Source organism: Tamandua tetradactyla, chromosome 2 (assembly GCF_023851605.1).
Source record: "Tamandua tetradactyla isolate mTamTet1 chromosome 2, mTamTet1.pri, whole genome shotgun sequence".
In the NCBI taxonomy this organism is placed as follows: domain Eukaryota; kingdom Metazoa; phylum Chordata; class Mammalia; order Pilosa; family Myrmecophagidae; genus Tamandua; species Tamandua tetradactyla.
The window spans coordinates 199,008,194-199,025,318 of NC_135328.1; the positions used below are offsets into that span (position 1 = coordinate 199,008,194).

The 17,125-nt window shown below is 36.8% G+C and overlaps 1 protein-coding gene across 15 annotated transcripts in view; it reads right to left on the bottom strand.

Annotated features, from left to right (window-relative positions):
- The window catches only part of WDTC1 (WD and tetratricopeptide repeats 1), a 123,526-nt gene that overhangs the window by 58,125 nt on the left and 48,276 nt on the right, over positions 1-17,125 (bottom strand). For 8 of the 15 annotated variants that reach the window (XM_077150679.1, XM_077150686.1, XM_077150678.1 and 5 more), the window contains 3 exons: positions 4,085-4,181; positions 3,746-3,893; positions 2,206-2,289 (listed from right to left, as the gene is read on the bottom strand). In XM_077150679.1, coding sequence (XP_077006794.1) covers positions 2,206-2,289; positions 3,746-3,793 — 132 coding nt within the window. In that variant the 5' untranslated portion in view covers positions 3,794-3,893; positions 4,085-4,181. The remainder of the gene's footprint in view (positions 1-2,205; positions 2,290-3,745; positions 3,894-4,084; positions 4,182-17,125) is intronic. The other 7 variants (XM_077150688.1, XM_077150687.1, XM_077150689.1 and 4 more) reach the window with 1 other exon arrangement.

Sequence of the window (17,125 nt, forward strand, 5' to 3'; positions counted from 1 at the left end):
ACAGATACTGTATGATTTCACTAATATGAACCTCCTAGAAAATATAAACTCAAAGTCTTAGAATGTAGAATATAGGAGACCTAGAGATAGACAGATGCTAGAGAAGGGGGAGCAGGTAATAAGTATGGACTTATTAATGAGGTTGAAAAATGTATGGGAATGGACAGAGGTGATGGTAGTTAGAGGGATTATAAGTAATATGACCGTATTAAAGATGAATATGATTAAAAGGGGTTTTTTAAGACCATGTATCTTACCGATTAGCACTATAAATATAATAGCTTCTTGCATGAACTACTTCAACGGTATGACTCTTGCACAAAAGTTAATAATAGAGAGTATATGGGAAAAACTACCTATTGTATGCTATGGATTATATTTAACAGGAGTACCTCACTAGTACTACAACAATACTAATGGTAAGTAATTGGGGGTGGGGAATGAGTTAAGGGGAATTTTGTGTTTTCTCTTTGGTGTAGGTGTGTCTATCTCTTTGGAGCAATGAAAATTGTCTAAAATTGAGAGTGATGATGATTGTACAACTAAGTGAGGATACTGGGAGACATTGTTTATTTTGGACAGAGTATATGCTATGTGAATAAATTTCAACAAAATCTACAGATTCAAACTAAAAAAAAATTACGTCTTCAAGAACTTTTAGAGATATGGGAAAACAACCATATAAAAGTATAAAAGGTTTGGGTGATGAAAAAGTTTTAGTAATGCAAGGTGGTAATGGTAGCACAACTCTGTAGAATTAATGCCACTGAATTGTACATTTAAAAATGGTTAAAATGGAAAAATTTTATATATATATAAAAAATTTATATATATATGTATATATATATATACACACACATCTTTGTATGTTACCAGAATTTTTAAAAGCATAAAAGAGTTTACCAAACTGTCTACGTGATATGAGCCCAATTTTGTGGAAGAAAATAAGCATGGAAAAAATGGATTTAAGAATCATAACCATTATTTATTGAGCTAGCTTACTATGAACCAGGACTGTATTAAGTGCTTTATACAAGTCTTCTCATTTAATCATCACAATGATTCTGAGTTATTAATCCATTTTACAGATCAGGAAACTAAAGGTAATTTGCAGAAGGCAATACAAGTAATAAGTGGGAAATTAGGTCTTGAAACTAAAGCTTCTATAATCTGAAAAAAAAATTTCTAATGATAACTGAAAAGACTACTTGGTAACATGGAAAAAGAGATACAAAGTTCAATGCTAAGTACGATTACAATTATGTAAAAATATCAGGAGATAAAAGGAAGTATACAAAATGATAACAGCAGTTGATTTAAGGAGGTGGAAGTAAAAACAACTTTTCCTCTATCTTTTTCATATACCAATCTAGTCATATTTTATAATGAATAAAAGGTTATAATTAAGAGAAAGGAATAACAATTATCTAAGATCTCACCACCTCAAGATAACCACTGTTAGCCTTTCAAGAAATTTCTTTCTCGTCCTTTTTCTAAGATCAATACGATCTCTCATAAACACTAACCTGAAGGAACCAAAGATAATTCTTACTTAACCTGCAAATAACACTACGTTAGATAGAACAGCTTTAAAACAAGATCGTGAGGAAGGAAAGGGACTGGAACTAGCTTTTATGAAGAGTCTGTGTCAGACATAATGAAAAAGCTGAACTTCTGGACTGAAGGTGTGCTTCCTCCACAGACTGGCCAGGGCAATCCTGGACAAGGTGCCTGGCCTTCTGAACCTGTTTGTTATATCCATTCCCTATTTACCTTTCCACACCATTGCTTTGAAGGTAAAATAAGAAAGTGTATGTATGTATGTATGTGTGTGTATGTATACACATACATACATATATATATTTCCATACATATAAATATATGAAAACACTTTGTAAACTCTAAATCCCTGCACAAAGGTAAAAATAATCACTATCAAAGCCAACAGTAATATGCAATTAATAATATTTTCTAACAATGAAGCAATAAATTAGTAAAATAATGTGATAAAAAAAAGATTTCTATGTGACCATGTCAGTCACTGACTTTGATTTAGATTCATCTGCAAAACAAGACTGCTGGAAAGGAGGGGTAAGCTTCAGCTATGACCTGCAGGAAAAAGTGTGTTTACGCCAAGAGGATCCTCTGCAGGTAGAGGACGGAGAGCAGACCACCTAAATCTAGGATGCAAACTGGATCTCTTACCTGCAGCTCCGCTTCAAGGCCCAGCCGCCGGATAAAAGGGTCAGTAACGTGGTAGCGCCGCTCAAAGCTCAGGGCACCCCGCTCCTGGCAGAGAAAAACAAACTTATGGCTTCACTGTTTCAATTCAACATGATTTAGAATGTGCCTGTTAAATACTCAGCACTGTGCTGGGCACTACAGGAGCCAGAAAAGATAATAAGAAATTGGGCTACAGGAGCTTACATTCTACTTGAGTAGGAATAAGAAAATACAAGACAGTATATAACTGAGCATTAAACTGTGCTGCTGGCCTTAAAAAGAGGAAGGAAAGAAAAGTTGGAAACAACAAATAGTAGGGAAATGTTTTCATATTTAGTTTGGAGAAGGTATGCATCATCTTTAGGACACATATTGTAGGGGATACACAAAAGAAAATAATAGCCTGCATGGTCCCTCCAACTTTATGATTCTGTGCCTCTAGGCAATGGTCGCTTGTCCTGGAGGCTACCCAGTCTAATGAAGTCATAAAAACCCACAAATGGACAATGTTCTAAAAGGATTCAGGGATAAATGAAAAAAAGATATAAAACATATATTATGCATTAAGCACATGGCTTATTAGAGGTGCACATTCAATCCTTCTGGACAGGGACCACAGCATACATTGTATGGTACTCAAATCAAAAAAAATTTTTAATTAAAATTAAACAATAACCTTTTAAGCACTTATTTTTTTCAAATAACTTCATCATGTTTTTTCAGATTATATTCTCAAACCAGCCTGCAGACAGATTGACATTATTATCAATTAACAAACAGAAAACTGAGGGGCAGAGATGTAAAATGACCAAGTCTTATAAGTAGTTAATCAGGGCAGTGGTGAGATTTAAGCTTCTGACCTGACCTCAGCTTGAGACTCTTACTATAGAAACAAATCATGCTTTGGTTGAATCTCCTCTGCTAAGCCTCTGTGCCCCCTTTACTGAGGGTTTCCCTGACAAAGCCTGGGGCTAGCTCACTAATGGGCTGTGATTGCCCATAGGTATTGCAGTGTCTTCCACATACAGACCGCAGAGGACAGGTACAGGCTTCAGTATAGGAGACCCTTGAATAAGAGGAGAAAGAGTCTAAAGTGAACTGGAACTAGGATTCCCCCAGGTTCTGTTGCATGTACAACTAAGCTGCTGGAACAACATGAAGAAGTTGGACTTACTCCTGCTGCCTCACTGGCCCTTTCTGACACACATTCTCTCTCTTCCCCTCCCCATCTCTCTCTCCTACATTCACACAAACACACATATATACAACACACTGGTAGATTCCTTTCCTCACCAGCCTCTATTAATTTCAGCCACCCAGGCATAAGTACTTGTCTTTATAAATTCCACGTTCATGGGCAAAAGGAAATTGGGTATCAAGAGACCTTGATTCTAGTCCTGGGTTTGCCACTACTTTAGGCAAGTCACCAACTACAGACCTCAGTTTCTTCATCTGTGATATGAATCTGTGGGAAGTAAGAATAAGAATATCCCGCTCTAGTACAGAGGCCTGGGCTGCTTACCTTGATCTGCCTACAGATGAGGTCTCTAGTTATGTTGACTTTTGCCATCTTCTTTTAATGGGTTCAACTCAAGGAAGCTATAGAAGGATCTTCAGGACCCTTAAGCATTCCAGCCAAGCCCAGGTCCACAAGATACACATTTAATTACCTGGGGGGGAAAAACATCATTAAACCTTGGGAAATGGAATAAGGTGGCTTCAGAGCCCTGATTCCATCCCTGAAACAGCCCACCAGCCCACCCAATAGCTACTTTCCATGGCTGATGGCTTGATGGGCCAGCCCTGCCCCGACAGTGTTGAGGAACCTCTGGAAGGGATAAGGGTGGGGACAGCGACTCACAGCCACAAGAAGCTTGGAACAAACACTGAAGGGACCACGTACGCTTCACAAGAAAATGAGGGATTAGGTGGAGTATGAAGGAAGATGGTAGCACATTCTGAAACCAAGAACAATGCATATAGCTACAGGATGTCATTTCACTTGCTTAGTATGCACAACTTTTAATTATGTTTCTAACATCTGAACCTCTGTGTGGCTCTCCTCAAACCAAATCAGTATCACAGACAGAATACTCAGCCCTCTAACAGAGTCACAGAGTCAAACAGCAGAAAGAAAATGTGATGGTGATCATCTCCAAGGTCCAACTGATGATGAAACCCCTCTCCAGAGGCCTGACAGGAAGGCAGTTGTCTCACCACTTCTTGAAGCAATCTATTCCTTTGCCATATAATTCTGTTTAGAAAAACCCAGTAATCTCATTTCTTATCATTTATCATAAGAAACTCAAAATACAAGAAATAAAAATCTTTCTACCAAAGATTTCAAAACAGCCAAAATAAATAAATAAAATCACCAAAGTTTCTAATAATAGAAGAATGGTTAGTGTACAGTCATATGCTATTATAAGAACATTAGAAAAGCCAAATATGAAGGATAAATACTTATATCATAATGATCATATAATATTTCATACTGCTTACTCAATAAACACTATTATCACAGCATGTTTTAAAATAGTAAAATACAAAATAATAATAATAACTGTCTTTTGTTGATGTTATGGCTAATTTTTACCTTCTTTTTGATGTTTTCAAAGTATTTCTATAAAAACACATTAATTTTGCAATTAAGAAAACCCAAAGCTAAGTTTTTTAAGGAGGGTCTTCCTCCTGTTATTTCTACCTTTGGCCCTGATTCTACCTCTGGAGTCACACATGAGAAGTCAAGTCTTTCTTTCTCATGTACTGTCAGGGTCTAACAGGCATTGCTGCCAATACTCCCAGCCAGACTGTTCCTGATGCTTCTGAATCTCCTGGCCCTGGCCTTCCCTTCAGTCTCTCTGCAGCTTCCTAAACTACCCTCCTGAAATTCTTCCTTCTCTACTGGATCTGTGTGTAGACCCCTTCTCTTGGCATTTAACCACAAAAGGAATTTTATATCTACACACTGTTATTAAGGAATTTTTTTTTACCTTTAGTACTAGACATAGAGTAAGGACAATAAAAAATTTGCTAGCTGAAAAAATATATAGAGAAAGTAGATTAGAGATTACTAGGGGCTGGACAGAAGGGGAATGGGGAGTTATTTAATGCATGCAGAGTTTTTGGTTTTTTTAATGCAATATTATCAATATACATTACATATTCACATACCATGTAATCATTCAAAGTGTACAATCAATGGTTCATAGTGTCATTACATAGCTGTGCATTCATCACAATCGATTTTTTTTTCTTTGTGAAAAATAACATATATAAAAAAGAAAGCAACAAATTTCAAAGCATACCACAACAATTAGTTCTAGAACAGATTTTGGAGTTTGGTTTGGGTTAAAATTTCACAATTTTAGGTTTTTACTATTAGCTGCTCCAAGACAATGGAGACTAAAAGAAATATCAATAAATTATTCAGCAATCATACTCATTTGTTAAACCCTACCTTCTCTGTATATTGCCACTATCTCCTTTGATCTTTCTCCCACTCTTTAGGGGTATCTGGGCTTTGCCCATTCTAACTTTTTCATGTTGGAAGGGGCTATCGACAACATGGGAGAGTGGGATTGAACTTGCTGATGTTCTGGGGAGGCTGGCCCTTCTATGTTTCAGGACTTATCTGGCCTAGGAACCTATCCAGGTTTCTGGAAAGTAAACCTAGTGCATGGGACCTTTGTAGAATCTCATATAAAGCCTTAGATGCTCTTTAGGGTTGGCAGGAATGGTTTGGGTAGGGTTTGCCAAACCCCATGTTTTGAGTCATGAAAAAGTTTTGGTAATGTATGGTGGTGATGACAGCACAATATTGTAGACACAATTAATGTCCTGAATTGTACAAATAAAAATGGGTGAAATGGCAATTTTATTATATATATATGTTAGCACAATAAAAAACTAACTTGCTGGATGATTAGATGTTCCCATTTAGCCTGGGTTCTTTGGGGCCAGTGCCTCCATGATCTATTTTGGGATCATGAGCTCTTAAATGGGCAAGAACCTTCCCTTAAAATTTGGAAGTCACCAGCATCGCATCTTAGTGAGCATTACCAGAGATGTGGAAGTTGCTGGTGTCTATCGTGGCACTATTTGGAGTCACAAACCTTGCATGTACCAAGAACATCCAGGGATGCCAGCTGAGAACAACTAGTTTTATGATGGCCTCTGCCATCAAATTAAAAATGTACAGAGAACTTCTTCTGTTGCTCAGATGTAGCCTCTCTCTCTTAGCCAACACGTCAAACAAATTTACTGTCCTCCTCCTCTCTACGTGGGACATGACTCCCAGAGGTGTGGATCTTCCTGGCAACGTGGGACAGAAATCCTAGAATGAGCTGAGACTCAGCATCAAGGGATTGAGAAAACCCCTAGAATGAGTTGGGACTCATCATCATGGGATTGAGAAAACCTTCTTGACCAAAAGGGGGGAGAGAGAAATAAGACAAAATAAAGTATCAATGGCTGAGAGATTTCAAACAGAGTTGAGAGGTTATCCTGGAGGTTATTCTTACACATTATATAGATATCACCTTTTTTAAAAAATTTATTTATTAAAAAAATTAAGAACAAACAAAAACATTAACGTATCATTCCATTCTACATATATAATCAGTAATTCTCAATATCATCACATAGTTGTATATTCATCATTTCTTAGAACATTTGCATCAATTCAGAAAAAGAAATAAAAAGTTAACCGAAAAAGAAATAAAAGGATAACAGAAAAAAAAAGATTATACATACCATACCCCTTACCCCTCGCTTTCAATGATCACTAGCATTTCAAATTAAATTTATTTTAACATTTGTTTCCCCTATTCCTTATTTTTATTCCATATGTTCTACTTGTCTGTTGACATGGTAGATAAAAGGAGCATCAGACACAAGGTTTTCACAATCACACAGTCACACTGTGAAAGCTACTATCATTATTCAATCATCATCAAGAAACATGGCTACTAGAACACAGCTCTACATTTTCAGGCAGTTCCCTCCAGCCTCTCCATTTCCTCTTAGATAACAAGGTGATATCTACTTAATGATTAAGAATAACCTCCAGGATAACTTCTCGATTCTGGTTGGAATCTCTCAGCCATTGACACTTTGTCTCATTTCACTCTTTCTCCCTTTAGCCGAGAAGGTTTTCTCAATCCCTTGATGCTGGGTCTTAGCTCATTTCAGGATTTCTGTCCCATGTCGCCAGTAGGGTCCACACCCCTGGGAATCATGTCCCATGTAGACAGGGGGAGGGTGGTGAGTTTGTTTGTTGTGTTGGCTGGAGAGAGAGGCCACATCTGAGCAACAAAAGAGGCTCTCTTGGGGGTGACTCTTAGGCCTAAATTTTAAGTAGACTTGACCTATCCTTTGCGGGGTTAAGTTTCATATGAACAAACCCCAAGACTGGGGGCTCAGCCTATAGCTTTGGTTGTCCACACTGCTTGTGAGAATATCAAGAATTCAACTTGGGGAAGTTGAATTTCTCCCCATTCTCACCATTATCTGAAGGGGACTTTGCAAATACTTTGTTACTCACTGATCAGATCACTCTGGGATTCATTAGGGCATCACTCTGGACAAATCAACAAAATCTCATGTCCTACCCAAGACTCCAAGTACTTATGGTGTTCAATCAAACTATCAACATAAGTTACATTAGGAAATGCACTAGTCAAAATGTAAATTTTGTACCAAATAAATATTTTTTGCTTTAGTCTCACACATAAGTTAAAATTTTAAAATATTACCATCTATTTTCAGCACCTGCAGTAATGACATTCCTTTGTTCTTCCTCATGCATTTTTAAAATTTGTACATTTAGTCACTATCATTATACACTCTAGGCATTCCTAGATTATACCATCTCAATCTTTATCATCTATCTATCTTTCTGATTTCATTAGATATCACCTTTTTAGTTAAAATATATTGGAGAGGCTGGAGGAAACTGCCTGAAACTGTAGAGCTGTGTTCCAGTAGCCATGTTTCTTGAAGATGATTGTATAATGATATAGCTTTCACAACATGACTATGTGATTGTGAAAATCTTGTGTCTGATGCTCCTTTTAGCTATGGTATGGACAGATGAGTAAAATACAGGGATTAAAAATAAATAATAAGGGGAACAAATGTTGAAATAAATTTAGTAGATTGAAATGCTAGTGATCAATGAAAGGGAGTGATAAAAGGGGTATAGAAAAAAATAAGGGAAACAAAGGCTAAAATATATTGGGTAGATGGAAATACTAGCAATCAATGAGAGGGAAGGGTAAGGGTATGTTATATATGAATTTTTTTCTTTTTTCTTTTTTTGAATTGATGCAAATGTTCTAAGAAATGATCATGGTGATGAATATACAACTATGTGATGATATTGTGAGTTACAGATTATATATCAAGAATGGAATGATCATATGGTAAGAATGTTCATGTTTGTATGTCATTACATTAAAAAAAAATTTAAATGTGAATTTGTCTCTCCAAGCAGGCATTCATTTCTGTGACTCATAGCCACAGGAAGCACTGTAACAAACACAGAAGGGGTCACGTATACTGCAGCAGGAAAAGACACATTCCTTATCCTCAACACCCTTCTCCTTGGAGGATTGCTGTGAAAGTCAAATGAAATAATATAAGCGAAAAGTTTTTTCTTTAATTTTATTTGGAAAGAATATAAATACTATTATCTGTTAAGAAATAGTAAGCTGCCAAAAATTATGCATTTACTATGTGCCAGGCATTGTGTTAAGTGCTTTTATATGTATTCATTCACTTGTCCACCTGCCCATTCATCCATCCATCTATCTCAAAATGAGCCTAGGAGCTCTTTCTACATGCCAGGCACTGTTACAGGCCCAGAAGATACTGCAGTAAACAAAACAGGCAAGGTTCTTGCTCTCATAGTACTTACATTCTAGCAGGAAGGTATAGATAATAATAATACAAATAGAATATCCAGTAGTGAAAAGTGCTACAATGAAAATAAAACAGGTTGATGTGAGACTGGAGAGCTACTTTAGACTTAAGGTCAAAGATGTAGTGGATATGTAGAGTTTTCTTCTGCCCAGTAGAATTCTGCTGTCTCTTCCTATATTTTGGAAATTTCCCATCTTTTGAAACTGATGGGAAGCAGAGCCCCCTCTCAGTATGCAATAAGAATGATGGAGACTGAGATTCTCTTTCTGAGGCTCCCTTGCAGCTAGAGTGTGTGCACTCGGCCCAGGCTATGGCAGCCAGATACATCATGGACCTTGAACTGGGATCTGGTGTTACAGAATCAGAGGATCATGGATAATCCATGACAGCAAGGAGTGGCTACAGGGGCGATCAAGATCCAGTGCAGCACAAACTGTGGTATATACATACGATGGAATATTATGCAGCTTTAAGACAAGATAAACTTATGAACCATGTAATAACATGGATGGACCTAGAGAATATTATGCTGAGTGAATCCAGCCAAAAACTAAAGGACAAATACTGTATGGTCCCACTGATGTGAACGGACATTTGAGAATAAACTTGAAATATGTCATTGGTAACAGAGTTCAGCAGGAGTTAGAAACAGGGTAAGACAATGGGTAATTGAAGCTGAAGGGATACAGACTATGCAACAGGACTAGATACAAAAACTCAAAAATGGACAGCACAATAATACCTAATTGTAAAGTAATCATGTTAAAATACTGAATGAAGCTGCATCTGAGCTATAGGGTTTTTTTTGTTTTTGTTTGCTTGTTGGTTTGTTTGTTGTTGTTGTTTTTTACTATTACTACTACTTTTATTTCTTTTCTTTATATTAACATTTTATATCTTTTTCTGTTGTGTTGCTAGTTCCTCTAAACCGATGCAAATGTACTAAGAAACAATGATCATGCATCTATGTGATGATGTTAAGAATTACTGAGTGCATATGTAGAATGGTATGATTTCTAAATGTTGTGTTAATTTCTTTTTTTTTTTCTTTTCTTTCTTTCCGTTAATAAAAAAATAAAAATAAAACAAAACAAAACAAAACAAAACAAAACAAAAGATCCAGTGCAGCTGGTGGCTGGGACATAAGCTGTATAAGTGGTGGTGGCAGAACTGTCCTCAACAGACTGTGAATGATTTTGACTCTGTTCTGGCTATTACCCAGTTCTTGTGTTCCTCCAGCTCATACTTTAAGCCTGACTCTGTGGGCCTTCCCAGATGTTGTGTAAGTTTCCCCAATATTCTTTTAAAAATCAGCCAGATTAAGCCAGAAACAAAAGAACAATGATGATATGGTCTCCTTTAGAAAATACTTATAAGAAAACAGGGGTCTAGATTGTAAGCTTTTAGAGCAGACTCATTAAGTCCAGAGTGGTAATTATTATTTCTGGATTTCAAGGGGCCATTTTATATATAACCTGATATTTAGAGATAACAAAGCCGAACAGGTCGGGGTTAAAATAATTCAGAACACAGGGTAAGGAAGACAGTGTCAATATTTTAGAACCACACATACTCTTTGAGACCAGTGGAAGAAAGGTTTATTTGATCTGGAACCTAAATTTTCTGTAGCATATAGTCTAACTCAACCTATCTGTTTAGCTCATTTGAACAACTGAAACACAGGGAGCCCAGAATAAGAAAGAGGTCTTTTCAGTGTAGACAACCAAAGTTATAGGCTGAGCTCCCAGTCTTGGGGTTTGTTCATATGAAACTTAACCCTGCAAAGGATAGGTCAAGTCTACTTAAAATTTAGGCCTAAGAGTCACCCCCAAGAGAGCCTCTTTTGTTGCTCAGATGTGGCCTCTCTCTCCAGCCAACACAACAAGCAGTCTCACCACCCTCCCCCTGTCTACGTGGGACATGACTCCCAGGGGTGTGGACCTTCCTGGCAACGTGGAACAGAGATCCTGGAATGAGCTGAGACCCAGCATCAAGGGATTGAGAAAACCTTCTCGGCTAAAGGGAGAAAGAGTGAAATGAGACAAAGTGTCAATGGCAGAGGGATTCCAAACAGAGTCCAGAGGTTATCCTGAGGTTATTCTTATGCATTGAGTAGATATCATCTTGTTATCCAAGATGTAATGGAGAGGCTGGAGAGAACTCCCTGAAAATGCAGAGCTGTGTTCCAGTAGCCATGTTTCTTGAGGATGACTGAATAATGATATAGCTGTCACAATGTGACTGTGATTGTGAAAACCTTGTGTATGATGCTCCTTTTATCTACCTTGTCAACAAAGGAGTAGAACATATGGAATAAAAATAAATAATAGGGGGAACAAATGCTAAAATAAATTTAGTTTAAATGCTAGTGATCAATGAAAGCAAGGGGTAAGGGGTATGGTAGGTATAATCTTTTTTTTTTCTTTTCTGTGTTCATTTATTTCTTTTTCTATTGTCTTTTTATTTCTTTTTCTGAATTAATGCAAATGTTCTAAGAAATGATGGATATGCAACTAAATGATGATATTGTGAATTACTGATTATATATGTTGATGTTTTATTTGGTTTGTTAATTTTTTAAATTAATAAATAAATTTAAAATATATATATATGATTTAGGATAAAATTTACAAAAAAAACAAAAAAGAAAAGAAAGAGGTCTTTTAGTCCTGAATAGCTTAATGTAATGCTTGAATACATCCTAGAGTATATCAAGCAGAAAATCAAAAAGTATTGGCAAATTCCCTTGAGGGAGGGGAGAAAAAATATGTAACTACTAAACCTTACCATCAGGGAATCCCCTGATACTATGTCAAACTTTAGGGACAACCAAATCAAGAGGCCAAGCCCTTGATCTTGAGGCTTACTCTTGTGACGCTTATGTACGTAGCAGAGAAGCTTAGCCTACCTACAGCTATGCCTAAGAGTTACTTCTGGAAGACCTCTTTTGTTGCTCAGATGTGGCCTTACTCTCTCTCAGTCCAACTCTGCAAGTGAAATCATTGCCTTCCCCCCTAAATGGGTTGACATCCAGGAGTGAAAGAGTCTCCCTGGTGACATGGGAGATGACTCCCAGGGTCGAATCCAGCCCTGCACCACGGGATCAACAATTCCATCCTGACCAAAAGGGAGGAAAGAAGTGTAACTAATGCAGTGTCAGAGAGAGTTCAAATAAAGTCAAGAGGCTACTCTGGAGGTTGCTCTTAAGCAAGCTTCAGTTACACATCGTTACATCATAACCTGCCAACTCCAAACCAGGACCATTCCAGCCAATCCTAAAGAACACCTAGGATGACATATAAGATTCCATAAAGGTTTCATGCACTAGAGTAACTTTCCAGAAACCTATAACCTCCAGATGGGTGCCTGAACCAGATAATAAGTCCTGAAACCTAAGGGCCCAACCTCTCCAGAACATCACCTAGTTCCATCTCCCTACCCCATATTATTGACAGACCCTTCCAAACTGAAAAATTTAGAATGGCCATAGCCCAAACACCCCTAAAAAGAGGGATAGAAAGATCAAAGGTGATGGTGGAGTAATACAGAGAAGATAGGATTAACAAATGAATATGATTGCTGAATCATTAAATTGATATCTCTTTTAGTTTCCAGTATCTTAGAGCCGATAGAAGTAAAAACCTAAAATTGTGGAATTGTAACTCATGCCAAACTCTGAAATATGTTCTACAACTAATTGTGGTGCTGTGCCTTGAAATTTATTGCTTTTTCATATATATGTCATTTTTTCGCGTGCACACACACACACACACACACACACAAGTCAACTGTGAAAAAAAATACTTATTCCTTTTAACCTCCTATATTCTAGAAGGAAAAATGTGAGAAGATTGTATGGTAGCCCATGACAAATTCTGGGATCTGTCCTTGTTGAGCATGCTTTGAAAACTATTGCTTTTTTCTTCCTTTGCTGTGTATATATGTTATATTATACAATAAAAAAAGTTAAAAAAAAATTAGCCAGAGTTGATTTTTGTTGCTTATAACTATGAATCTTGTCTGATACAGAGAGGCTCTCTGAAAAGATTACATTTAAGCTGAAACATGAATGACAAGAAGGAGCAAAGGACTCTTCAGGTGACACCTAGTGCTAATGCCCTAAGGAAGAAAAGTTCAAAACCTTACATAATCATACTCAATGGTAAAAAGTTTTTTTTTGTAGCTTTTCCCCTAACTAACGTCACAAATAAGACAAAATGTCCATGTTTCCCCCTACTATTCAGCATAGTACTGGAATTTCTAGCAAGGGAATTAGGCAAGAAAAATAAATAAAAGACATACAAATTGTAAAGACAGAAGTGAAATGCTTTCTTCACAAATGATGTGATCTTATATCCAGAAACTCCAAAAGAATCCACAAAAAAGTGTCAGAGCTAACAAATTCAGCAAAGTTGCAGATGCAAAATCCATTCACAAAAATAATTTATTCTATATGCCAGCAAAAAACAATGTGAAAAGGAAATTCAGAAAAAAATTCCATTTACAATAGCATCAAAAAGAAAAAGATAGCTGTAACAATGTGACTGTGTGATTGTGAAAACCTTGTGCCTGATGCTCCTTTTATCTACCTTGTCAACAGACGAGTAGAACATATGGAATAAAAATAAATAATAGGGGGAGCAAATGTTAAAATAAATTTAGTTTGAATGCTAGTAATCAATGAAGGCAAGGGGTAAGGGGTATGATAGGTATAATGTTTTTTTTTTCTTTCCTGTGTTCGTTTTATTTCTTTTTCTATTGTCTTTTTGTTTCTTTTTCTGAATTAATGCAAATGTTCTAAGAAATGATGAATATGCAACTAGGTGATGATATTGTGAATCACTGATTATGTATGTTGTTTTATTTTGTTTTTTATTTTTTAATTAATAAATAAATTTAAAAAAAAAAAGAAGAACAAAAAACAGATTTCCTTCCCTGGTGTGCACACCCCCTACAATTCTCTTCCCTTGAGTGTAGGTGGGACTTGTGCATATTATAGAGGATTTCAAGCTTGTGGCTAGGTTAATTTATATGAGAGAGGGAAGGATACTGCAGATATAATTAGGGTGCCTAATCAGTTCCTCTGAGTTAATCAAAGGGGAGTGTATCCTGGAAGGGACTAACCTAATCAGATGGCCCCTTTATGAGAGGGGGGTTTGAAGTGAAAGGGTCTCTAATTGGCCTTGACAAAGCAACTGGCCATGCTGTGAACTGCCTCCATGTGACTGAGCATGGTGCCCAGTGACCAGCCAGTAAGAAAACTGGCACCTCAGTTGTACAACCACAGGGACTGAATTCTGCCAATGACCAGTGAACTTGGAAGATGGCCTTGCACCTCTAATGAGAATCACAGCCGCAGCCAACAACCTGGTGAGAGCCTGACCTGAGGACCCACTAACCTGCACCAGGACTCCTGATTCAGGGAAACTGTGACTTAATACATTTATGTTGTTTCAAAAAAAAAAGATACTAAAATACCCAGAAATAAATTTAAACAAGGAGACAACTTGTACACTGAAAACTACAAAACTGCTGAAATAAATTAAAGACGCTCTAAATAAATGGAAAGACAATCTGTGTTCATGGATTGGAAATCTTAATATTGTTAAGATGGAAATACTACCAAATGGACATACAAATTCAATGCAATCCCTATTATAACTCCAACATTGTTTTCGGAAGAAATGGAAACCCCCATCCCAAAATTCACATGAAATTTCAAAGGACCAAAAACAACCAAAACAATCTTTTAAAAGAAGAACCCAAAGTTGGAAAACTCACAACACTACCATAGTCAAAACAGTGTGGTGTTAGCATAAGGATAGACACATGATCCAGTGGAACAGACTGTGAGCCTAGAAATAAATCCTTATATCTATGGTCAATTGATTTTCAACACGAGCCATGAAACGCAATGGGGAAAATAGGACATTCATGTGCAGAAGAATAAAAGTGAACCCCTACCTTATAACATATAAACATTAACTACCAAATGATCAGAGATTTAAATTTAAGAACTAAAACTCTTAGAAGAAAACATGGGGCCAAATCTTCATTTCCTTGGATTTGACAATCGTTTCTTAAACATGACACCAAAAACATAGGCAACAAAAGGAAAAATAGGTAAACCGGACTCCATCAAAATTAAAAACTTTTGTGCAAAGGACACTATCAAAAAAAATGAAAAGACAACCCACAACCTACAGAATGGGAGAAAATATTTACAGCTTATACATCTGAAAATGATTTAATATCCAGAATATAAAATGAACTGCTAAAACACAACAACAAAAAGACAAATAAACCCAATTTGAAAAATGGGTAAAGGACTCGAATAGACATTTCTCCAAAGACAATATACAAATGGGGAACAAGCACATGAAAAGATGTTTATCATTGTTGGTCACCAGGGAAATGCAAATCAAAATCGACAATAAGATACCACTCGATACCCATTAGAATGGCTATTATGAAAAAACAATAACAATGAGAAATAATAAGTGTTGGCAAGGATGTGGAGTAACAGGAACCCTTATACATTGCTGGTGGCACTATAAAATGGTGCAGTCACCATGAAAATCTGTGTAGCATTTCCACGGGAAGCTGAAAATAGAATTATAATTCCAGGTATAAATACAAAATAATTGAGATTAAGGATTCAAACAGATATGTGTATACTGACGTTTACAGCAGTATCATTCATGATAGCCAAAGATGGATGCAATCCACATGTCCATCAACAGATAAATGGATAAACAAAATGTGGCATATCCATATGACGGAATACTATTCAACCATAAAAAACGAAGTTCTGATACACGCTACAATATGGATGAACCTTGAAAACATTATGCTAAGTAAAACAAGCCAGACCCAAAAGGTCAAATCCTTTGATTCCACTTATATAAAATATCTCTATAAGAATATTTATAGAAATAGAATGTAGATGAGAGGCTCCCAAGGGCTGGGTTGAAGAGGAATGAGGAATTATAGCTTAATGGGTCAGAGTTTCTGACTAGGAAGATGAAAAAAATATTGGAAATGGTGTTGGTTGTACAACTTTGTGAATGCAATTAACACCTCTGAATTGTACATTTAAAAATTATTAAAATGATAAATTTTATATTGTATATATTTTACCATTTGTGCTGGTCTGAATCTGTGGTGGACCTCAGAAAAGCCATGCCCTTTGATCCTCATTCAATATTGCTAGGTGGAAACATTTTGATTGTTTCCATGAAGATGTGACCCACCCAATTGTGGGTGGTAACTTTTGATTAGATGATTTCCATGGAGGTGTGTCTCCACCCACTGAAGGTGAAGTTGCTTGCTGGAATCCTTTAAAAGAGGAAACATTTTGGAGAGAGTCCCTTTTTGGGAGAGCCACGTGAAAGCCAGCAGACACCGCCACGTTCGCCATGTGCCCTTCCAGCTGAGAGAGAAACGTTGAATGTCCTCGGCCTTCTTGAACCAAGGTATCTTACCCCGGATGCCTTAAATTGGACATTTCTATAGACTTTTTTAATTGGGACATTTTCTCAGCTTTAGAACTGTAAACTAGCAACTCATTACATTCCCCTTGTTAAAAGCCATTCCGTTTCTGGTATATTGCATTCTGGCAGCTAGCAAACTAGAACACCATTTTTTAAATGTGAAAAAAAAGCTTAAATGGTGTGTTGGTTTGCAAGGATGTATGCCCCCTAGAAAAGCCATGCTTTAATCAAAATCCCATTTCATAAAGGTAGGATAATCCCTATTCAATATTGTATGTTTGAAACTGTAATCAGATCATCTCCCTGGATGATGTGATTTACTCAAGAGTGATTGTTAAACTGGATTAGATGACGATATGTCTCCACCCATTTGGGTGGGTCTTGATAAATTTCTGGAGTCCTATAAAAGAGAAAACATTTTGGAGAAAGAAGGAGATTCAGAGAGAGCAGAGCAGAATGACATGGCCACGAGAAGCAGAGTCCAC